Below are 24,316 nucleotides of genomic sequence, written 5' to 3'. Positions count from 1 at the left end.
CTGATTTGTGACCCAGTAAGTGATCTATTCTGGAGGATGTCCCATATGCACTCAAAGAGAATGTATGTTCTGCTACCTTAGGATGAAGTGTTCTGAATATATATATTAAATCCATCCAGTCCAGTGTGTCATTCAAAGCCATACTTTCCTAGTTCATTTTCTGCTTAGACATTCTGTCCATTGATGTATAGGAGTGTCAAAGTCCCCTAATATTACTGTAATAATATTGAGTTTCTTCATATTTGTTATTAATTGATTTATATAGTTGTGTGCTCCAATGTTGGGGGCATTATATTTAGAATTGTTAGATCTTTTTGTGGGATACTCCTTTTGATGATGACATGTGCACTTCTTCATCTCTTGTTACACTCTTTGGTTTAAAATCTAGTTTGTCTGATATAAGTATTGTTACCATGGCTTTGTTTTGATGTCCAATTGTGTGATAAATATTTCTCCATCCCTTCACTTTCAATCTGTAGGTGTTTTTACATCTAAAATGCATCTCTTGTAGGAAGCATAAACATGGATCTTTGTTTTTCATTTAAGACTTTTAATATTCATTTATTTTTGAGAAAGAAAGTATAGGAGAAGGGTAGAGAGAAGGACAGAGAGAATCCCAAGCAGACTCCATGCTGTCATCAAAGAGCAAAACACAGGGTTGGAACTCACAAACTGTGAAATCATGAACTGAAATCAAGAATCAAACACTTAACCTACTTAGCCAACCCAGGGACCCCTGTGTTTTGTTTTGTTTTTAATCTATTCTGATATTCTATGTGTTTTGATAGGAGCATTTAGTCCATTTACATTCAGAGTAATTATTGATAGATATGAATTTAGTGCCATTGTGTTACCTGAATTTTGGTGTTTCTGACAATGTTCTTTGGCTGTTGCTTTTGGTTTTTTATGCCCTGCCAAAAAAGCCCTTTTAATATTTCTTATAGGACGTTTTATAGTGGTCAAACTCCTTTTGTTTTTGTTTATCTAGGAAACTATCTCTGAAAGCCTGCCAAATAAAGTATTCTTGGCTGCATATTTTTCAGCACATTGAATATATCATGCTGTTCCCCTTATGGTTGGCCAAGTTTCTGTACACAGCCCTGTTGAAAACCTGATGTCTTCCCTTGTTAAAGGAAGGTTAAGGACTTTTTCCCCTTGTTGCTTTCAGGATTCTTTCCTTATCTGTGTATTTTGTGAATTTGACTATGATATATCTTGGTGATGGACAGCTTTTGCTGAATTAATGAGAGTTCTCTGTGAGTCTTGGATTTTGATGCCTATTTACTTCCCCAGATTAGGGGTATTTTCAACCAAAATTTGCTCAAATAAAACGTCTGCCCCTTTCTCTTTCTCTTCTTCTGAGACGCCAATGATACAAATATTACTATACTTTAAGAGGTCACTGAATTCCTTAAGTCTGTACTTGTGATCCAATACCTTTCTTTCCCTTTTATTTTGGCTTCATTTTCCCCCATAATTTTATCTTCTATATTACTTATTGGTTCCTCTGCTTCATTCACCCTCAATGTCTGCATACATTTGGTTTTGCATCTCGGTTATAGCATTTTTTATTTCAGCCTGAATAGTTTTTAGTTCTTTTATCTTTCCAGTAAGGAATTCACTAGTGTCTTCCATGTTTTTTTCAATCTCAGGTAGTATTCTTATGATTATTGTTTTAAAGTTTGGTTTAGACATCTTACTTGTATCTGTGTTGATTAAATACCTGGCTGTGATTTCCTGTTCTTTCTCTTGGGGTGAATTCCTCCATCTTGTCATTTTTGTCTGGATAACTGCTTTTTTGTATGGTTGTTAGAAAAGCCTGTTGTAGGGGCACCTGGGTGGTTCAGTCGGCTAAGCATCCAACTTCAGCTGAGGTCATGGTCTCATGGTTCTTGTGTTTGAGCTCCACATCAGGCTCTGTGCTGACACACCAGGGTCTGTAGCCTGCTTTGAATTCTATGCCTCCCTCTCTCTCTGCCCCTCCCCCAATTGTGCACTATGTCTCTCAAAAATAAATAAAAATGTTAAAAAATTTTTTAAAAAGAAGCTATATTGTAGGTGTGTTTTGGTCTGCTTGTTAAAAGAAGCTAGGTGCAAAAATGAAAAATAATAAAATTAAATTCAAAAAAAATTTTTAATAAATAAATCACCCTGTATCCCATACAAAAAGATTAATAAAAACAAAGGAAGTTAGATCCTATTCCCCCTAGAGCGTAAGCTTTGTAGCACTTTATGATCACTAGATTGGTATATGCGAGAGGTTTCTGCTGGTCGTTTGGGAATGGGGCCCACTGCCCTGATTCTCGGGCAGACTTATCCTATGGGAGATGCACCTGCAGCGCACAGGGGAATGGCGTTTAGTGTATGCAGCTTCCACTTCCCCTGGGTAGCACTGTTTTGCTCTCTGAAGTGAGTCAGTGATGATGGAGAACGTTGAGGGGTGGGGACGGAGGAGAATGAAATCACCCTGCTTTCTCATCCCCAGATCACAAAGTTCGAACGTGCCACTCTTTGGGAAGCCCTCAGAAAAGAGAAAACAAACACCACTCCTGTATCCCAGGCTTCTCTCAGATCAATGACTTCACCCTGCCTGCATCTGAGCTGTCTGCCTGCAAGGTGGCACAGCATTCCTATGTTTTATCTCAGGCATGCAGCTGGATTTCAAAACTCCAAATCCTAGAGATCTCAGTGGCATGGACCTGTGCGGATCCTCTGGGGAGAGTCTTGTTACAGTGTGGCAGGAGGTCGGCTTGTCCCAGAAAACAGTCATATGACTGTATAGTGGCTCCAAGTTTATGGAAAAGAGGAGCAAAAAGCCCATACAAAGGCTTGCTACACTCACCTGGCATCCCTGTTTCTACCTTATTGAATGGGGCCACTCAATGGCGCCTGCCAGGTCTTTTGTCCCTGAGAGGCCACACCACCCCTCCCAAATGCACTACAAGAAAGCGAACTGCTTCTCCTGCAACCCTAGGGATCCTTAGACTACCCTTGTTGCTCCTGGTTCTCTGTCTTCCTTCCCGACCAGAGAACTGCGCAGCCCACCAGGTGTGACACTGGCAATGGGACAGACCTCCAAATCTTCAGACTCTGCACTCCACTACTTCCAAAAAACTTATGGTATTTAGCCTCTCTCCTTTTCCAAGTCAGTGTGTTTCGGCAAGAGGTTTTGTCTTGAAATCTCGTGTGTGTTTTTACTTTCTCTCCTCACTTTATTTCTCATTCTCACTCCTCTGTCATGATCAAGACTCCCTCCCCTCCTCAATGCCCAAAGCTTTTTTATCCTCCAAATCAACTCTTTGCAGTTCCTACCTTCTATAATGTGGCAGTTTTTGTTATCTCTAGTTGTGCAGTTTGTTCTCTCAGGCCTTAGATCTATTTCTTGGATGTTCAGAATGTTTGGATATTTATCTAGCTGTTTTCAAGGGACAAGGCAAGCCTGGGTTGCCCTACTCCTCCACTATCTGAACCTTCTCCTAGATGTTTGATTTAAATATAATAAATAAAGTGTTTATTTTGATATATCCTACAACTATTTCTTTCAGCTTCTAAAATGTGCTTGGGGTAAATGGGTGGCTCAGTCGTTTAAGCATCCAACTTTAGCTCAGGTCATGATCCTGTGATCTGTTAGTTCAAGCCCCACATTGAGCTCTGTGTTGACAACGCAGAGCCTGCAGCCTGCTTCAGATTCTGTGTCTCCCTCTCTCTCTGCCCCTCTCCTGCTCATGTTGTCTCTCTCTCAAAAGTAAATAATTTTTTTAAATTTTCAATAAATAAAAAATAAAACATGTTTAACATTTTCATTAAAAATACATTTTTGATGAATAGAGATAACTCCAAACAACAAACTCATGGCTTTTGCATATTTATGTTATATGAAATTCACAAACTTTTGTAGACAAATTACCTGCTCTGCTTTTACTAGCTGCTTTTTTGATTCTTCTTCTTTGGCTGCAAGCACACTTACAGATGCACATATCAGACCTGCAGGTATAGTTGTCAGCTTTCCCATCTGAGAAAGATATATCAAAAAGATATTTTTAATGGAAAAGCTCATCTTCCATTTCCTGATAAATTTGGGGGGTATCCTAGGAACACTATGGGTTTCATTTGAAACTCAAGCACCCCAGATTGCTTCATATATTTTTAGAACACAATTTCTAAAATTCTCTTATCATACTAGATGGTCAAATATTATTTTTATTAATTTGTTAACTCTGTAGTTCATATGGAATATATCAATAATTATTAAGAAACGAATATAAAATTTGAGGGATGAAGTGGAAAAGATCATGGTATTCACCCAGTCTACAAATAAGTGTCAAACCATGGGCTTAGGAAATACTATGTCAGACGACAGCCTCAGAGCTTAGAATATTATCAGTAAACAAAACAAAAATTCTTCCTCTTATGGAGCTGACATTCTAGTAGAGCACAAGCAGGCAATAAACACAATAAATAAATAATATATTAAAATTGATAAATTCTATGGATAAAGGAAAAGAGTAGGGTGATAAGGAGTACTGGGTGATTCAAGTAGTATCTTGAAATACAATTTATATTATTTATAAAAGTAATTTCTTACCATTACAAATCCTTTGTTCTGAACATTTCCATCCATTGCTCTTTCTCTGTCTTATGCTTAATCGAAAGCCAAAACTGACCTTTGTTTAGGATATAACTTAATTTAAATTAAGAATGTAAGAAAATCACTTGCTCTTAGGACAAAATGCTCCAGTGTTCATTTAGGTACCAAAATAATTCCTACAGATTATATGTTCAAGGCCAAATGAAAAGCTTTCCAGGGAACAAATACTGTAAAAGTTTTACATAGGAAAGGAGGCTTGCTGAATTTGACAAAGGACATCCAGAGAAAAGAGGTCTCTTTGGGTTACACACAAGTAAAATTATACAAGAACTGGAAAAAATACTAGCCGAAAATTTTACATGTTCTCTGATAATAGGAATAGTGTTCATTTCTGACACAGTTTTCAATATTTTCTGAGTAGAATAAGGGAAGCTATTGAAACTAGTTAGGCAATATTCTGTTTGAGCCATCCATAACTCTGATTTAGAGAATCCAGAAACACGGTAAAATGAAGACTCAAAACTAATCAAACTTTGTTCACTGTTATCTTCTCTTCAAGATTCTCTCTGGTATATATGTCAGCATCACAGAAAAATTTATCTAGTCTTGCCTTCACAAAAGACATCACTTTGATTTTTTATACATGGTATTCACTAATGAAATAAGATTTCTACATCATGTCTATGTTATTTTTCAGTAAAAAAATATTAAAGCTTATGTAATCATGGATGCTCTCCATGCACCTGAGAAATTTCGTTGGCATATCTAAAGTAATTAAAAAACGTCAATTCTTATATTTAAAAACTATTTTAAAACACCTGGTTAGAACTTATCCCTTAGATTAAAAAAAGAAACTTTTGAAATAAGTTAATACCTAAACATTTTTCAAAGTAAGAGAATATTCATCTTAATTTACATAATACAATAACAGTATATAGACTATAATATACATTCATACTGTTTGATATTTATGATCTAGTACTCCAGAGTCTAGATTAACAGAACTAGTGGCCCAAAAAGTTAACATATATTGAGAAATGCCTAAGTAAATTTGCATTTACTACATTTCCTACTTAGTAAGGTAGGGCCCATCCACCTTTTATTTATGAGGCAGTGTTGTACAATGGGAAAAACATGACCTTAGGAATTACACAGGCCTGGTTTTGAATTCCAGTTGTGGAACTGTCTAAATCTGGGCAAGTTACTTAAGCTCTTAGGGTTATGCTGTACAATATGGTAACTATTAGCTACTTGTATTTATTTAAATTTAAATAAAATAAGTAACATTTAAAGTTTATTTCCTTAGTCATATTGGCCCCATTTCAAGTGTTCAACAGTGTACTGTAGAGCACAGATACACAGTAACTCCATCATTGAAGAAATTCCTCCTAGACAGTACTACCCTCGTGTGCCAGGTCATATATCTGAAAACATGAGAATGCCTTCCTTCTTATGGTTATCATAAAGATTAAAGGAATAATTATGGAAAAAAATCGCTTGTACTTGGTAAATGTGCAATTAATTTTTGCTCCCCAATCGTTCCTCCCTGAACGAAGATGTTAAGTGGCCGTGCTTACACTTCATTTTTCTTCCCCCAGGTATTTGATGTTTATCAGACTCTAGTTGAGAAACATAATAACAATAAAATATAGCATATTTGTTGCCTCTAAACAAAAAGGCCAAGGTTTTGGTCCAAAGAAAATAGCACATTGACATATTCAGGCTTTTCAAAAACAAGTTTTACTGGGGCGCCTAGGTAGCTCAGTCAGTTAAACGTCTGGCTTTGGCTCAGGTCATGATCTCAAGGTTTGTGGGTTCGAGCCTCACATTGGGCTCTGTGCTGACAGCTAGCTCAGAGCCTGGAGCCTGCTTTAGATTCTGTATCTCCCTCTCTCTCTCTCTCTGACCCTCCTCTGCTCGCACTCTCTCTCTCAAAAATTAAAAAAAAATTTTTTTTAAACATTTAATAAAAACAGGTTTGGGACACCTGGTTGGCTCAGTCGGTTAAGCCTCCATCTTCGGCTCAGGTCAGATTTCACATTTGTGGGTTTGAGCCCTGCATCAGGCTCTGTGCTGATAGCTAGCTCAGAGCCTGGGGCCTGCTTCTGGTTCTGTGTCTCCTTCTCTCTCTCTGCCCCTACGCCTTCATTCTCTGTCTCTCTCTGTATCAAAAATAAATAAAACATTTTTAAAAAATTTTAAAAAACAGGCTTAACTGATGAAGAAGGGATCCCGATCCACAGAAAGGCAGCTGAAGGTAGCTGATTGCATACCACAATCAAAATTTTAGAATAGGAATTGGCAAACTATAGCTCTTGGCTAAATCTCGCCTGGCCTGTGAACTAAAATTTTTTTTAATTAATATTCAAAGATTTATGTGTTATATGGAAACCAATTTGACAATAAACTATTGTAAAATTTTAAAAAAATAAAAATAAAAGATTTATGAAAATAAAAATAAATAAAAACCGAAGAAGGATTATGTGGCCTTATGTTCTGTAACGTCTAACAAACTTACTAATCCTTTATAGAAAAAAATGCCAATTTCTGATTTAGAAAATTAAACAAGATATTCAAAAAGTCTTAGAGCTCGAGGGAAGTATACAAACATACAAGCTAATAAAGCTGTTAAAAAGCATTAAAACTGAAAAGCAATCTTACTTTTCACAAGAAGACCTTGCATTAAAATTATTTGTAACTTCAAAATAATAACTTGTTGATTCAAAATTATAAATATGACTTTTTAAAATTAATATGAGATAAAAACTGGCTTCTTCCAAAAGGTAACAGGTTTGAGGAAAAAATTCTATCATGAAAAGATTTACAAAAAGCAAGACTGAAGATGAGCATCAGGTTAGCCCTCATTTAAGAGATAAACCATCCAAATACTTCTGTAATCAAAATATAGTTGATTATCATTATTTGCAGTAGTTGCATTTCACAAAATAGCTGTAAAAATTGATTTAAGGAATACACAGTTCCTAGAGAAAATAAAGGGTTAATTTCTTGCCAGCTTCTAGTTATGTTTTCATCAGCTGACCAATATGTAACCTTGATTTATACATTTTTCCATTTAAAAACATCTTAGCTCAAAAAAGAATTTTAAAAAATAAAAATACCTTATTTCATATATATTGGTAACTCATTAACATTAAATTTATGGCCAATAGCACTATAACTCATTCTTTTTTTTTAACGTTTATTTATTTTTGAGAGAGCGAGACACAGTGTGAGCAGAGAGGGTCAGACAGAGAGAGAAGAAGACACACAATCAGAAGCAGGCTCTAGGCTCTGAGCTGTCAGCACAGAGCCTAATGTAGGTCTTGAACCCACAAATTGTGAGATCATGACCTGAGCCAAAGTCAGATGCTCAACCGACTGAGCTACCCAGGCACCTTTACTATAACTTATCCTTAAGCAAAGTATATTGAATACATATATTTTCTCTAAAAGAAATATCACACATTTCTTGCCCTTAAAAATACAAGATAGCACTTGTGCACTATGCATGAGAGCTATTTTAAAAAGCAGCATAACCAAAGAACGTGAGAAAAAAAATGCTGGACTAATTAGATCACAGAAGGGACACCAGTTCACAATATGGCAACTGAAACAATATAGTAAAATAGTGCCTTATCCAACTTCACTTGAAAAAATAAACATATGGTTTCTTCTTCTTTACTAAGAGAATTAACATTCAAAGTTTTCCTCTATAAGAAATTTTGTTACCTATTTTATAATAAAGAGCATTAATTTATAGTCTAATATAAAATCAGTCCCCAATTATTAGTTTTGCTTTAGAAATGTATCACCATGTAGCAAAGGATTTTTTTTTGTTAAAGAGTCCTGCGATAAGTATAATTTTTTTTAATTTAAAAATTTAAATTTAAAAAAGTAAGCCTTAAAAAAATAAAAGGAAAATGAAATAAACCATGTAGAGGCAATGAGCACAGAGAAGAACAATTCACAGTGTACTTACAACCGTGTAATTGATTGTCCATTCCTAATGGGCAATATACCCAAACGACAGAGAGAACAGTAAAAAATATATAAATGCAAAAATAGCAACAAAAAATTAAAAAATTCAGCATGACCTGAGCTGAAGTCAGATGCTTAACTTGACTGAGCCGCCTAGATGCCCCTTAAATGTACTTTTTAATAACCATTGCAAAGTTCACCCATCACCCATCCACCTCCCATCTGGTAACTACCAATTTGTTCTTTATAGTTAATGGTCTGTTTCTTGGTCTATTTTTCCCTTATTCATTTATTTCTTAAATTCCACAAATGAGTGACATCAAATGGTACTTGTCTTTCTGATTGACTTATTTCGCTTAGCATTATACACTTGAACTCTGTCCATGTTCATGAAAATGGCAAGGTTCTATTCCTTTCCAAGGTGGAACAGTATTCCTGTGTGTGTGTGTGTGTGTGTGTGTGTGTGTGTGTGTGTGTGTGTGTGTTGTGTTGTGTTGTGTTGTGTTGTGTGTATCATTGCCCCACCAGGCCACACAGGAGCTGCCTGCTCTTGCCATCAGTGCCTCAATGGTGGTGGAACCAGCCCTGTGTCAGGCCACCACCACCACTCCATAACCAACTTCCCCACTTACTCTGTCCCCCAGCCCCACCACAGGAAAGCCATTGTCTCTGGGGCCCACCAGGCTTTTGCCCCATACAATAAGCCCTCACTCTCTAGGGTTAGGTCTGCACCCAGGCTGAATACCACCAACCCCTAGGGTGGGGCACCGCCCTCCTTGGGGAACCAGCCTCTCTACCGCTCCAGCCTCTCCCACCTGGGAACTCAGCACCAGCCACCAGGATTATCCACTGCCACTGGAGTCAGTGCCTCCCTCCCCAGCGGTCCTGCCAGCAGCCCTGGGAGCTTCCCTGCCACTGTGCCCGTGCAGATGCTGAAGCCCAGCTGGGTCCAACAAGCCCGAGCCAGACAAGGTGATAAAAACCCATACCAAAGAGCTGAAGATAGTCCCAGATGAGGACTGTATCATCTGTATGAACTGTCCGTGGTGTCCGGGTACAGTGACATGAACAACAGCAAGACCATTGAGCTATGGACTGCCTCAAGTGTAGCCACGCCTTCCACCTGCTCTGTCTGCTGGCCATGTACTGAAATGGGAACAAGGACGGTAGTTTGCAGTGTCCTTCCTGCAAAACCGTCTATGGAGAGAAAATCGGGACCCAGCCCCATGGGAAGATGCAGGTGTTCAAGTTCCAGGTGTCCCTCCCTAGCCACGAGAACTGTTGGACTATACTAATAGTTTACAACATTCCTCATGGCATCCAGGGCCCAGAGCACTCTAACCCCGGGAGGACATTTATGACCAGGGGCTTTCCCCGCCAGTGCTACCTTCCCTGCCAGTGCAATGATGATTTATATATGAGACATATTTTCTTTATCCATACATCTACTGATGGACATGGGCTGGTTCCATAGTTTGTGTTTTGTAATAATGCTGCAATAAGCAGAGAAGTGCATGTAACCCCTTGAATTAATGTTTTTGTATTTTTTGTGTGAATGCCCAATAATGCAATTACTGGGTCAGAGTGTTACTTCTATTTTTAATGATCTGAAAAACATCCATACCATTTTGCACAGAGGCTGCACCAGTTTGAATTTCCACAAATAGTTCAAGAGGGTTCCTTTATCTCCACATCCTCACTAACCTTTCTTATGTTTTGGATTTTACCCATTCTGACAAGTGTGAGGTGATCACTCATTGAAGTTTTCATTCGGATTTCTCTAATGATCAGTGATGAACATCTTTTTATGTGTCTGTGGGTCATCTGTAGGTCTTCTTTGCAAAAATGTCTATCCATGTCTCCTGCACATTTTAATTGGATTATGTTTTTAGGGTGTTGAGTTTTATAAGCTCTTTATATATCTTGGATACTAACCCTTTCTCCCATATGTCATTTGCAAATATCTTCTATTCCATAACTGCCTTTTAGTTTTGCTGTTTCTTTCACTGTGTAGAAGATTTTTATTTTGATGAAGTCACAAAAGATTATTTTTGCTTTTGTTTCCTTTGCCTCAAGAGACAAACCTAGAAAGAAGTTGCTCTAGCCAATGTCAAAGCCTGTGTTCTCTTCTAGGATTTTTATACTTACAGATCTTACATTTAGGTTGTTAATCCATTTTTAATTTGTTTTTGTGTATGATGTAAGAAAGTGGTCCAATTTAATACTTGTCCATGTTGCTGTCCAGTCTTCCCAACACCATTTGTTGAAGAGAACAGCTTTTTCCAAATGAATATTCCTTCCTATTTTATCAAAGATTAATTAACCATGTAATTGTGGGTTCATTTCTGGATTTCCTTTCTATTCCATTGTCTTTGTGTCTATTTTTACACCAATACCATATTATTTTCACCACTAAAACATTGTAGTTTATCCTGAAGGCTGCAAGTGTGATGCTTCCAACTTTACTTCTCTTTTTCAAGATTGCTTTGGCTATTCAGTGTCTTTTGTGAGTCCATACAAATTTCAGGATTTTTTGCTCTAGGTCTATGAAAAATGCTGGTGGTATTTTGATAGGGTTGCATTAAATGAATAGATTGCTTTGTATAGTATAGACATTTTAACAATATTTGTTCTTTCAGTCCATGAGCATGAAATCTCTTCCCATTTCTTCATGTCACCTTCATTTTCTTTCATCGGTGTTTCATAGTTCCAGAGAACAGTCCTTCACCTCTTTAATTAGGTTTACTCTAAAGCATCTTACTGTTTTTTTAATGCAATTGTAAATGGGATTCATTCCTTGATATCTCTTTCTGCTACTTCATTATTGGTGTAAAGAAATGGAACAGATTTCTAGATGTTCATTTTATATCTTGCAAACTTAATGGATTATTTCATCAGTTTTAGCAGAGTTTGCTGAAGTCTTTCAGGTTACCTGTATATAATACTATGTCATATGCAAAAAGTAAAGCTTTTACTTCTTTCTTGCTGATTTGAATGCCTTTTATTTCTCTTTATTGTCTGACTGCTATTGCTATCACTAGCACTCCTAGCACTATATTCAATAACAGGGGTGAGAGTGGACACTGCTGTCTTGTTCCTGATCTTAGGGGAAATGCTCTCAGTATTCTCCCCATTGAGAATATTAGCTGTGGGTTTTTAGTACATGGCCTTTATTATGTTGAGGTATATTCCCTGTAAACCTACTTTGTTGAGAGTTTTTATCATGAATGGATGTTGTACTTTGTCACATGATTTTTCTGCATCTACTGAAATGATTTGAAATCACGTGGATTTGCAAACATTAAATCACCCTTGCAATCGAAGAAAAAAATCTTACTTTACAGTGCTGAATGATTTTTTTTCGAATTAAAGTTTTTTATTTATTTTTGAGAGACAGAGAGAGAGAGACAGTGGGAGCAGTGGAGGGTCACAGAGAGAGGGAGACACAGGATCTGAAGCAGGCTCCAGGCTCTGAGCTAGCTGTCAGCACAGAGCCCAATGCAGGGCTCAAACCCACGAACTGTGAGATCATGACCTGAGCTGAAGCCAGACGCTTAACTGACTGAGCCACCCAAGCACCCCTGATTTTTTTAATGCATGGTAGGAATCAATTGCTAGTACTTTGTTGAGGATTTTGAATCCATGTTTATCAGAGATAGGAGCCTGAAGTTGTCTTTTTCAGTGCTGTATCAGGGTTTCTTATCAGGGTAACGCTGTCCTAATAGAATGAATTTGTAATTTTTCCCTTTTCTATTTTTTGGAATATTTTGAGAAGAGTAAGTATTAACTTTTCATTAAATGTTAGGTAGAAGTTCCTATGAAGCCATCTGGTCCTGACTATTGTTTATTGGAAGATTGATTACTAATTCAATTTCTTGTTGGTGATGTGTCTGCTCAAATTTTCTGTTTGTTCCTGTTTCAGTTTTGGTAGTTGGCATGTTTCTAAGTATCCATCTCTTCTAGGCTGTCCAATTTGTTGGCATATAGTTCTTCATAGATTCTCTTAGTATTTCTGTACTGTTGGTAGTTATTTCTATACTTTCATTCACAATTTTATTTGGATCCTTTCTCTTTACTTTTTGATAAATCTAGCTTGGTGGTTACCAATTTAATTAATTTTTTCAAAGAACCAGTTCCTGGTTTCACTGACCTGTTCTATTGTTTTCTTAGTTTCTATATCATTTATTTATGCTCAAATCTTTATTATTTCCTTACTTCTACTGACCTTAGGCTTTATTTGTTGTTTTTCTACTATTCCTGTAGGTGTAGGTAAGGTTGTTTACCTCAGGTTGTTCCTGTTTCTTGAGGTTGGCGTGTATTACTGATACTTCCCTTAGAACACTTGTTGCTGCATCCTAAACATTTTGGCATGTGTTTTTATTTAAATTTTCCCATATTTTTATTTCTTCTTTTATTTCCTGTTTGACCATTTATTAGGTGATGTGCTATTCAACCCCATGTATTTGTGTTCTATCCAAGTTATTTCTTGTTGTTGACTTCTCGTTTGTTAATGTGGTCAGAAAAGGTACCTGGTATGAGTCCAATCTTCCTGTATTTGTTGACTCCATTTTTGTGACATAATATGTGATCTATTCTGGAAAATGTTCCATGTGCACTTGAAAAGAATGTGCATTCCACTGTTTTAAGATGGGAGTTCTGAATATATTTGTCAAGTTCAGCTGGTCCAGTAAGCCATTCAAAGACATGGTTTCCTTGTTGATTTTCTACTTGGTTTGGATGATCTATCCATTGTTATAAGTGGGATGTTAAAGTCACACATTATCTGTTATTGTATTACTATCAGTTCCTTAATGTTTGTTATTAATTGCTGTATGTATTTAAGTGCACCCATCTTGGATGCAATTTACAATTGTTCTAGCTTCTTGTTGGAATGTGCCCTTTATTATTATATAGGGCCACTACTGTGTCTTGTTATTGTCTTTGCTTTAAAGTCTAGTTTGTCCTATATAAATATTACTATTATGGCTTTCTTTTGACATCTATTTGTATGATAAATATTTCTCCATCCCCTTACTTTCAATTTTCAAGTGTCTTTAGGTCTATAATGAGTCTTTTGAAGGCAGAATAAAGGTGGACCTAGTTTTTTTATACATCCTGACACACTATGTCTTTTGTGTGGAGCATTCAGTCCATGTACATTCAAAGTACTTATTGATAGATATATATTTATTGCAATTTTATTCCTTGTTTGTGGTTGTTTCTGGAGATTTTCTCTGATTCTTTCTTGCATTTCTCTTGTTTTTCTGGTTTTCTTTAGGAATACAGTTGGATTTCTCTTTATACTTTTACATGTTTGTGAATGGTTTTTTGATATATGGTTACCATTGTTTGTATATAACCTCTTCTGCAAACCAAGTCTTAATCCATTCTTTGTTCCTCTCCTCATCATGTTTTAGATATGTTATTACATTTGATATCATTTTTGTAAGTTCCTTGATTAGACTGTTACAGAAATATTCATTTTTACTGCTTTTGTACTTCCTGCCCTACTACTGTCACTTTTGGTCTCTCCTTTCCACTCAAAGACTCCCCTTTAATATCTATTACAGCGCTGGTTCAGTGATCACAAACTCTTAGTTTTCGTCTGTCAAACTATTTTTTGCTCCTTCTACTTTGAATGATAGCCTTGCTGGATAAAGTATTCTCTGCTGCAGATGTTTCCCATCCAGCACTTTGAATAACTCATGCCACTCCATTCTGGCTTGCCAAGTTTCTGTTAAGAAATCTTCAGGTAGCGTTATAGATTTTCCCTTGTAAATTTAGGATTTCTTTTGTCTTGCTGCATTTATGATTTTTTTCCTTCTCTTATAAAAATGTTTATTTCAAGAGATGGTGGGGGAGGGGCAGAGAGAGAGAGAGAGAGAGAATCCCAAGCAGACTCCATGCTATTAGTGGGGAGTCCGACATGGGGCTTAATCTCACAAACCATGAGATAATGACCTGAGCTGAAACCAAGAGTCTGACGCTTAACCAACTGAGCCACCCAGGCACCCCTTCAGATTTTTTCCTTATCACTATATTTTGCAAATTTCATTACAATATGTCTTTGTGTGGGACTGCTTTTGTTGATTTTCTTGGGAATTCCCTGTGCCTCTTAGATCTGGTTGTCTGTTTCCATCCCGAAATTAGGGAAGTTTTCAACTATTATCTCTTCAAAATAATTTTCCTTCCCCCCTTTCCCTCTCTTCTTCTTCTGAGACTCCTATAATAAAATGTGATTATGTTTGGTGGAGTCACTGAGTTCCCTACATCTATTCTTGTTTTTCATAATTCTTCTTTCTTTTGTTCAGCCTCACTGCTTTCCATTTTGTTGCCTTCTAGATCACTAATTCATTCCTCTGTTTCTTTCAGCTTCCTGTTCAATGCATCAAGTGTATTTCTAATCTGGTTTATTGCATTCTTCGTTTCTGGTTCTTTTTTAACTTTTATCTCTGTAGTAATGGTCTCCATGATGCTTCTATTCTTTTCTCAAGCCCAATATGTATACTTAGGATCATTGCTTTAAATTCTCCATTAGGCATGTTACTTTTATTTGTTTTGCTTAGATCTCGGTCCATGACCTTATCCAATTCTTTAATTTGGGATAAATTCTCCATCCTGGCATTCTAAGTCTCTGCCTTCTCTGTGTTAGAAAACCAGTTATATCCTGCCCCTAGATTAATGCCTTTAGGAAGAGATCATGCAGTGTCCAGGGCCTGGCCCTTCAGGGAGTGTCCAGTGTGTACTGTGTGCACTTTGCTGTTCTATTCTGGCTGCTCTGTCCTCCAAGCCCTTCATCTGCAGAGGCTCTCCTTGGCCTAAATGCGGTGAGTTTTAACTTGGTGTGATCTGGCCTGCTTGTGAAATAAGACTTGTCAACACCTTCACCAGAACTGAGGTCCTGCAGAAATCTCTGGTTGGGATACAGAGTGTAGGCAGGGGCTTGTGCTGGTCTTAGAGGGGAGGGGCCTGTTGCATTAGGATTGAAGCAAATGTGACTGAAAAGGGCAAATCCACCAGAGCACTGGGGTGTGGGGGGTAGGGCTTGGTGTATTCAAGTTAGGCAACCTGGGTAGTTGCTGTGCCCGCTTGCAGATTGGTCTTTGGTCTTTATTTATGCTGAGGGGCAGGGGAGGGAAATGGTGCCAGCTGGCTCCTTTGTTCTAGGAGAGGCAACTCTGTGAAGTGTTAATAAAATCCCCAATACGCACCCCCAAGCACTCTTCAGATCACTGTTTTCCATGCTGTCTGTCCCTGGGGTTATTTGCCTGTCTTCTCTCCAGGAGCAGCCCAGTGTCCTCTAGGATCTATTCCAACCAAGCTTGCTGACCTTTAAAAATATAGGCCTAAAAAAATCCAGACTTTAAGCTCTGCTGGTTGCATAAACCTATGAAATAAGCACCTCTCATTTTTCAAGCCAGTGGCTATGGGGAAATGTTTGCCTTGTGCATTCCCCTATATGTTCCTCTCTCTTTCATCCCGCTCCACAACCTCAGCTCCCTCCCCTCTGCACCAACCAGGATCTATTCCTCCCCTAAACCAAGTCAATCCACTTCCTATCATCTTGGATGTGGCCTCTTCTCTTCCTTTAGTTATGAAGTTTCTTCTGCCAGTGTTCAGGTTAGTTTCTGGGGTATTTAGGATATTTGATAGTTATCTAGTTGTGTTCATATGTCAAGAGGAGCCTAGAGTCCTTCTACTCTGCTGCCGTCTTCCTGTCTTCTCTTTGTCACTACATTTTGACATTTTAATTACTATGTGTCTTGCTCTGGTCCTCTTTCATCTCATTATGTTGGGGGATCTCTGTGCCTCCTGGATCTGAGTATCTGTTTCTTCTCCACATTATGGAAGTTGACAGCTCTTATTTCTTCAAAACAATTTTCTGCCCCTTTTCTCAATCTTCTTCTGAGATCTTAATAATGCAGATGTTCTTATGTTTGATGGAGTCACTGAGTTCCCCAAATTTATTCTCATTTTGCATAATTCTTTTTTCTTCTATTTTGGTTACCTTGATTAATTTCCCTTACTCTGTCCTCCAGATCAATTCATTCCTTGGCTTCCTCTATCCTATTTATTCCATTGGGTGTATTTTTAATTTCATTTATTGTGTTCTTTATTTCTGATTGGTTCTTTTTCTTTTTTTATCTCTTTTTTACAGGTCTTACTGATGTCTTCTACTCTTTTCTCAATTCCACTGCATATCTTTACAATCATTACTTTTTTTAAAATAGTTTACTGTCAAATTGGTTTCCATACAACACCCATTGTACAATCATTACTTTAAATTCTCTCTCATGCATATTACTTATACCCGTTTTATTCTGGTTTCTTGCTATGGTTTTTTCCTGTTCTTTCATTTGGGACATATTTCTCTGTCTCCTCATTTTGTCTGTTTCTGTACGTTAGGAAACTCAGCTATGTCTCTTGCTTTTGAAGGTAACAGCCTTATGAAAAAGATATCCTATAGTGTCTTCCAGTGCAGTGTCCCCTGTTTCCCAGGGCATAGCATTTCAGGGACTGTGTCCTATGAGTGTTGAGTCTTGTCCTCTTTTTCCTTCAGTCCAGCTGTCTGCAGAGGTTCTCTTTGTCTATTATGAGCAATTAGGTTTCCAGCTGGTCTGGGCATTTTTTCAATATGTGTGCAGTGGTCTGCTTGAGAAATGAGACCTGCCCACTGAATCCTTGGAACTCAGGTCTTGCAAAATATACAGGTCAGGAGATGTGGTACTGGAAGTATTTGCTCCTATCTTCTGGGGGAGGAATTTGCAGCACTATACCTAAGGAAAGTATGACTGAGATGTGAGGATTCACAGAAGCATAGGGGTGAGGTAGGGTGGCAGGGCTTGGTGTAAAATGTTTAAAAAGGAGTGTCAGTGGTGCTCTGATTCCTGCAGGTAGCTATTGTTTATGGCTAAGGTCAGAGGAGGGAATTGGTGCCTGCCATCTCCTTTGTTCCTGGAGGAGTCTTCCCAGGATCCTTGTCTGGGCCATGCTTTAAGGTGAGGAAATAACTCTATCTCCCATATGCCCCTGGTGTCTTTCAAACTGCTGCTTCTAAACTGTATCTCTGGGTTTGTTCTGCCAATTGTCTTATAATTTTCTGGGTTATTTATGCTCATGTGTCATCTAGTGATATCTGTGGATCAAGGCAAGCTTAGGGTCCTCCTACCACATCATCTTCCCAGCTGACTTCATATTCAGGGATATTTTGACACTGACCAGATCTGGTATTAGGGCATTTTTATTTATAATATTTTTTAAAAGATTTCCACTTTTTTAAGAGATATATACTAATGTTCCACAGTGGAAATATGTCTGGGATCTGCTTCAAAATAATCCAGGGTGGGGTATAAATGAAACAATGTTTGCCAGGACTGGATAATTATTGAAGTTGGGTAATGTGCATACACTATATATGTATTATTATGCATTATGTTATATTATGCTATATCATATTATATTTAACATTATCTCTGTACTTATGTAAATGTTTGAAATTTTCCATAATAAAAAATTTTTAAAGACTCCTATGAAAGTTTGAAATTTTCCATAATAAAAATTTTTAAAGACTCCTATGAAAGTTTGAAATTTTCCATAATAAAAATTTTTAAAGACTCCTATGAAACTTAGGATACATCTCATTATAATCTGTCAATAGTATTTTTTAGTTGGAATGAGAAGAGTTTACTAATACCAGTAAAAGGCAAGAACAGAAGGAAGCATTCTAGTATTACCAACTTTAATATTCTATTGCTACTCAATTACAAAAATAGTTTGTTTATATCACTTTCTTATTCTATTCTTTGTTCTTTCATTCAACATTTTCAAGTACAATTTAGGCGCTGGGTTTCTAAAATGATTAAGATATGATCCATGTCCTCAAAGAATCATAGTCTAATAGAGAAGACAAGTATATTATACAAAAAGGCCCCATAGTGATGAGTGTTATAATACAAGTAGGTACCTAATACAGGTAGATAGTGTTATAGGGTCCACCAACCTAGAACAGGCCTTTAGTGCCTAGTTGGTAAAATAGTGGAAAGAGGACAGACTTGCATTGTTGGTAAAATAGTGGAGAGAACAGACTTCAAAGTTAGACAAGATTCAAATTCAAGTTCTACTACTTACTAGTGGTGTGGCTTTGGGGAAGTGATTTATTTGTGTGTCAATTTTAATATATTGTAACACTATGTATCTCACAGGGACAAGCAAAGGAAAAAAGATCATATCTATTAATTATTACCATCATCGTCATCATCACCAATTTCCTAGCCAATGGCCAGCACTCCATTCTCATCTAATCCCAACCAACTCTAATTACCACTGTCAAACTAAAATCAATCTTTTGGCAGCCAGACTACTACTCTGCTCAAGAAAATAAGTTGGCCCCCTCTTGCCTAGCACACTGTTTAAAACCATTCTGTACTTTCCAAGCTCTCCATAATCTACCTTTAGTCTATATAGGTACTCTTATTTCCCATTACTCCCCAACAATTTTCCTTAGCTTCTTATTACAATCACTGGTGTTAGTATATCCTCCCCAAATAGAGTGTTAAACTCCTTGGGAACAGAGAAACAATACAAACTTGTTGTTGAGATAAGTTTCCTGGCATTTGTGAGACCCTCTGTTACACATGCAAATTTAACACCAAACGGATGGGACTGGGAAATTCATAAGTTGATGGTTGTGCATCTTTCACCTCTGAAGAATCACCACATTTTAAAAGTCAGTCCAATCATGTTGGCAAATTCTGTGGCAAGCTAGAAGAGTTGCACTACTGCAGTAAAATGAGGTAAAAGACTACTTTCATTTCTCCAGTCACCAATCTATTCTGCATTATATCTCAGCCTCACAACATTCCAACCCACATTTTGCCTTTGACCAATACAGTTAATAAAAAGACTATGCTTTAGCTTCACTCAAAGAAAAAGTGACCATATTTTGACAACTGTGAGGGTGGGTACAAGCCTCAGTAAATAACGGCATATTAGAATATAACTATGCAACAAGAACCCATGCAGAACACCAGACAGAGCTTCAAACAGACTTTTAAGAAAATTCAATTCTGTTTGCAATATTACAAGTATAAAACGCTTTTAAATATTTGGATCAAGAACTTGGTGTGTCCACTTGCTACATTTAGTGAGCTGTGAAAAGTTGAGATTAGTCATCAAAATTAAGGAGAGAACAGAAAAGATGCTGGAGGCAAGCTGGCCGAGAAATAGGGAGCTCCATACATGCCGCCCACATCTCTCAAACAAAAAAAGCTAAAGCCAAAGGACACTGAACCACAAGAATCTGGGAGGAAAAGAGACAGAGTCCACTAACAAGACAGCCTCATAGGTATGTGGCTGTGAACTGGAGAAGATAAAAACAGGCCAGGGCAGAGAGGCATGGAGAGGAGGGAGCCCCCTCCGTGGAGAGATGAAGGAAAGCGAAAGAGCAACTGAAACTGCTCATAGAACTGCCCCTGGAGAAGAGAAAAACCTCAACCCAGATGGAGAGGGATCCTACCACCCCATCTCTAACCTCTGGGCATTCAGAGAGAGATCCTATCTCTAACTACAGTGCTCTCCTTGGGCTGGGTACCCGGGTCCCAGTCTGAACCAGAAGGAATGGCTCCCCTACTCCCCCTACTTGATCCCTAGCAAGGAAGCAATTGGCCTGTGGGATAACATATCAGGTGGTATCACAGCACTCAAACTAAGATCTGAAAATGAGGCAGGGCTTAGGACAGAAAACACTACCCACCTTGGCTAAGACATGGCACAGGGAGATGCGATCCGAAAGAGTGATTTGCAAGAATCACTAGAAGGGACTAGAGGTACTAGAAGGGACTGAGGTGCCGCCATTTTTTTCTCCACAACCACCCAGGCAGGGCCTCAGGGAGCTGCCTGGGGGACCCTAAGTGCAGGTGAGACCTGTCGACACAAAACCATGCCAAAAAACCCTGGAGAGCTGCTGTTGTTTTTGTTTTTGTTTTTTTCCTTAACCAAACCCTGGGCAAGACCAACATTGATGCATTGGCCAGATTACCTCTAGATCAACTCTTATTATTCAGATATATTTTTCCTTATCTCATTCTTATCTCTCCTCTCCACTTGACTGGGCACTCTGGTTACTGGTTTGCTTAAACACTCACATTTAACCCATTCTCTTGATGCATATTCTACGTCTCCCTCATTACCTTCATTTCTCTCTCTCTCTGGAGTAATTAGACTATATAGTTTCTCTGGAAAACATTACCTTTTTTCTCCTTGCCTCCTACCATACTCTCCTTTCTTTCTCTGAATTAAGCCTTTTAGTCTCTCGGCCTGGCCAATGTTAATTTTACTTCCCCACCCCCGTCATTTCTCTCTTCATTACTGCCTACACCCTGCTCTCTATTTGTAGCCAGGATTTCTGGTTTTATGCTTTTAGATAGCCCTTTGTCTTTTCTTGTTTTGTTTTGGTTTGGTTTCTTTCTTCCTCCTTTTCCCCTTTGCTTGTTTAATTTGTTTGCCCTTTGTGTGCTTTTGTTCCCTCTTTGTCTGTTTTCCTTTCCAGGGCTACATGGAGTCCTTTCCAGGGCTCCAAAGTACACATGGTGGAGAGGCCCAAATATCATTACGAGTAGTAATAAAATAACCAACGGCACAACAAGAGAGACCAAGAGACACCATTAAAAGAACACTTTGTGAATGGATAGGCCACGGACAGTCAAAATGTCTCCTTTAATATTGCAGAACTTGCAGGGAGAGAGCATATAACAAGCTTTTAAAAACATACAAGAGACAGAAAGCTAGCCAAAATGACAAAACAGAAAACTCACCCTCTAAAGAAATTCAAGTTAGAAATGACAGCTAAAGAGTCAATGAAAATAGATATAAGCAACATAACTGACCAAGAACTTAGAATAGTCATAAAATTAATCGCTGGGTTTGAAACAGGCATGGAAGACACCAGAGAAGCTACTGCTACAAAGATTATGGACCTTAAAAATATTAATGATGATAGGTCTAACAGGAAAACAAGAGAAACCTAATGGAGGACCAGGCGGAGGGGAAGAGGAAAAGAGAGTTGAGGAGAGACAGGGATGCAAAACTTGAGAGACTATTGAATACTGAAAATGAACTGAAGGTTGAAGGGGAAGGGGGAGGGGGAAAAGAGGTGATGGTGATGGAGTAGGGCAGTTGTGGGGAAGAGCACTGGGTCTTGTATGGAAACCAATTTGACAATAAACTAAATAAAAAAAATATTAGTGATGAATTTAAAAATGCTATAAATGAGGTGCATAATAAAATGGAGGTGGCCACTGCTCAGACTGAAGAGGCAGAGAGGAGAATAGGGGAATTAGAGGACACAATTATAGAAAAAGAGGAAGCCGAGAAAAAAAAGAGATAAATTGATCCAGGAGCATAAAAGGCGAATTCCAGAACTGAGTGATGCAATCAAAAGGAACAATACCCTTATCATAGAAATTCAAGAAAAGAGAGATAAAGGGGCTGAAGGGGTACTTAAACATATTATAGCTGAGAACATCCCCAATCTGGGGAAGGAAACAGACATTGAAATCCAAGAGGCACATAGAACTACCCTCAGACATAACTTGAATCGATCTTCTGCACAATATATCATAGTGAAACTTTTAAAATATAAGGATAAAGAGAGAATTCTGAAAGCAACTAAGCATGAGAGACCTAATATACAAAGAGACACCTATCAGGGTAGTTGCAGACCTATCTACTAAAATTTGGCAGACCAGAATAGAATGGCAGGAAATCTCTAATGTTATAAAAAGAAAAAATATGCAGCAAAGAATCCTCTATCCAGGAAGCCTATCATTCAGAATAGAAGGAGAGATAAACTTTTTCCTTAAAAAAAAAAAAAGGAAAGAATTTGTCACCACTAAAACAGCCCTACAAGAAATCCTAAAGGTGACTCTATGTGGGAAATGTAGCAAAGAACACAAGAACCAGAGACGAAACTACAAACCTGAATCCTACAAAGAACACAATGGCTCTAAACCCATATTTTTCCATAATAACACTGAATGTAAATAGACTAAATGCTCCAATCAAAAGATATAGAGTATAAGAATGGATTAAAAAAAAACAAAATCCATCTATTTGATGTCTACAAGAGACTCATTTTAGACATGAGAAAAACCTTCAAATTGAGAGTAAGGGGATGGAGAAATATCTATCATGCTACAGGAAGTCAAAAGAAAGCTGGAGTAGCCATACTTATATCGGACAAACTGGAATTTAAAGTAAAGGCCATACCAAGAGATGAAGAAGAGCATTATATACAAATTACAGGGTCTATCCATCAGGAAGAGCAAACAATTATAAACATCGATGGAATGATTTGAGAAAATGCAAATACATAAAACAGTTCATCACAAACAAAAACAATCTTATTGAGAAGAATGTGCTAAGTGCAGGGGCCTTTAATACTCCACTTACAGCAATGGATAGATCAACTAGACAGAAAATCACAAAGAAAAAAAATGGACCTGAATGAAACATTGGAATAGGTGGATTTGACAGATATATCTAGAATTCTACATCCTGGGGCTATGGAATTCACTTTCATCTCCTGGGCACATGGCACATTTTCCAAGATAGACCATATAATGGGTCATAAAGCAGCCCTCCAATATTAAAAATTGATATCATACCATGCACACTTTCACATCATAATGCTATGAAACTTGATATCAATGACAGGAAAAAGTCTGGAAAACCTACAAACACATGGAGGTTAAAGAACACCCTACTAAAGAACGATTGTGGCAATCAGGCAATTAAAGAAGAAATTAAAAAATATATGGAAACAAATGAAAATGAAAATACAATAATGCAAACACTTTGAGATGGAGCAAAAGTAGTCCTAAGAGGAAAGTACATTGCACTCCAGACCGATTTCAAGAAACTAGAAAAAGCGCAAATACAAAATCTAACACAGCACCTAAAGAACTACAAGGAGAAAAGTAGGAGAACCCCATACCCAGCAGAAGAAGAGGAATAATAAAGATCAGGGCAGAAATAAACCATATAGAATCCAAAAAAAAAAAAAAAACCTGAACAGATGAATGAAACCAAGACTTGATTTTTTGAAAAACTAAACAAAACTAATAAACCTCTAGCCAGGCTTCTCAAAAAGAAAAGAGAAAACACCCAAAAAGAGCAAGTCATGAATGAAAATGAACTCATTACAACCAGTCCCTCAGAAATACAAGCAAATATCAGGGAACACTATGGAAAACTATACGCCAACAAACTGGACAACCTAGAAGAAATCTACAAATTCCAAAACACACATGTACTACCAAAATTCAAACAGGAAGATATGGAAAATCTGAACAGGCCCATAATTAGTGAAGAAATTGAATCACTTGTCAATAATCTCCAAAAAATTAGAGGCCTGGAACAGATGGCTTCATGAGGAACTTACAAGACATTTAAATAAGAGTTAATTCCCATTTTTCTCAAGCTATTCCAAAAAATAGAAATGGAAGAGTAACTTCTGGACTCATTCTACAAAGCCAGCATCACTTTGATTCCCAAACCTGACAGAGACCCAGCAAAAAAAGAGAACTACAGGCCAATATCCTTGATGACTACAGATGCAAAAATACTCAACAAGATATTAGCAAATCGAATTCAACAGCATATAAAAAGAATTATCCATCATGATCAAGTGGGATTCATTCCTGGGTTACAGGGATGGTTCAATATCCGCAAATCCATCAATGTGATTCATCA

At 37.6% G+C, this 24,316-nt stretch overlaps 1 protein-coding gene and 1 pseudogene across 3 annotated transcripts in view; one reads left to right on the top strand and one right to left on the bottom strand.

Moving 5' to 3' along the window:
* The window catches only part of APOOL (apolipoprotein O like), a 147,526-nt gene that overhangs the window by 104,296 nt on the left and 18,914 nt on the right, over positions 1 to 24,316 (bottom strand). For 2 of the 3 annotated variants that reach the window (XM_029930690.1, XM_029930691.1), the window contains exon 2: positions 3,908 to 4,012. The exons of the other annotated variant lie outside the window; for it this stretch is intronic. In XM_029930690.1, coding sequence (XP_029786550.1) covers positions 3,908 to 4,012 — 105 coding nt within the window. The remainder of the gene's footprint in view (positions 1 to 3,907; positions 4,013 to 24,316) is intronic. 3 annotated transcript variants of the gene reach the window in all.
* Positions 9,082 to 10,040, top strand: LOC115284274 (annotated as a pseudogene).

Source organism: Suricata suricatta, chromosome X, assembly GCF_006229205.1.
Source record: "Suricata suricatta isolate VVHF042 chromosome X, meerkat_22Aug2017_6uvM2_HiC, whole genome shotgun sequence".
Taxonomy (NCBI): domain Eukaryota; kingdom Metazoa; phylum Chordata; class Mammalia; order Carnivora; family Herpestidae; genus Suricata; species Suricata suricatta.
This window is presented reverse-complemented; position numbering and strand designations above follow the sequence as displayed.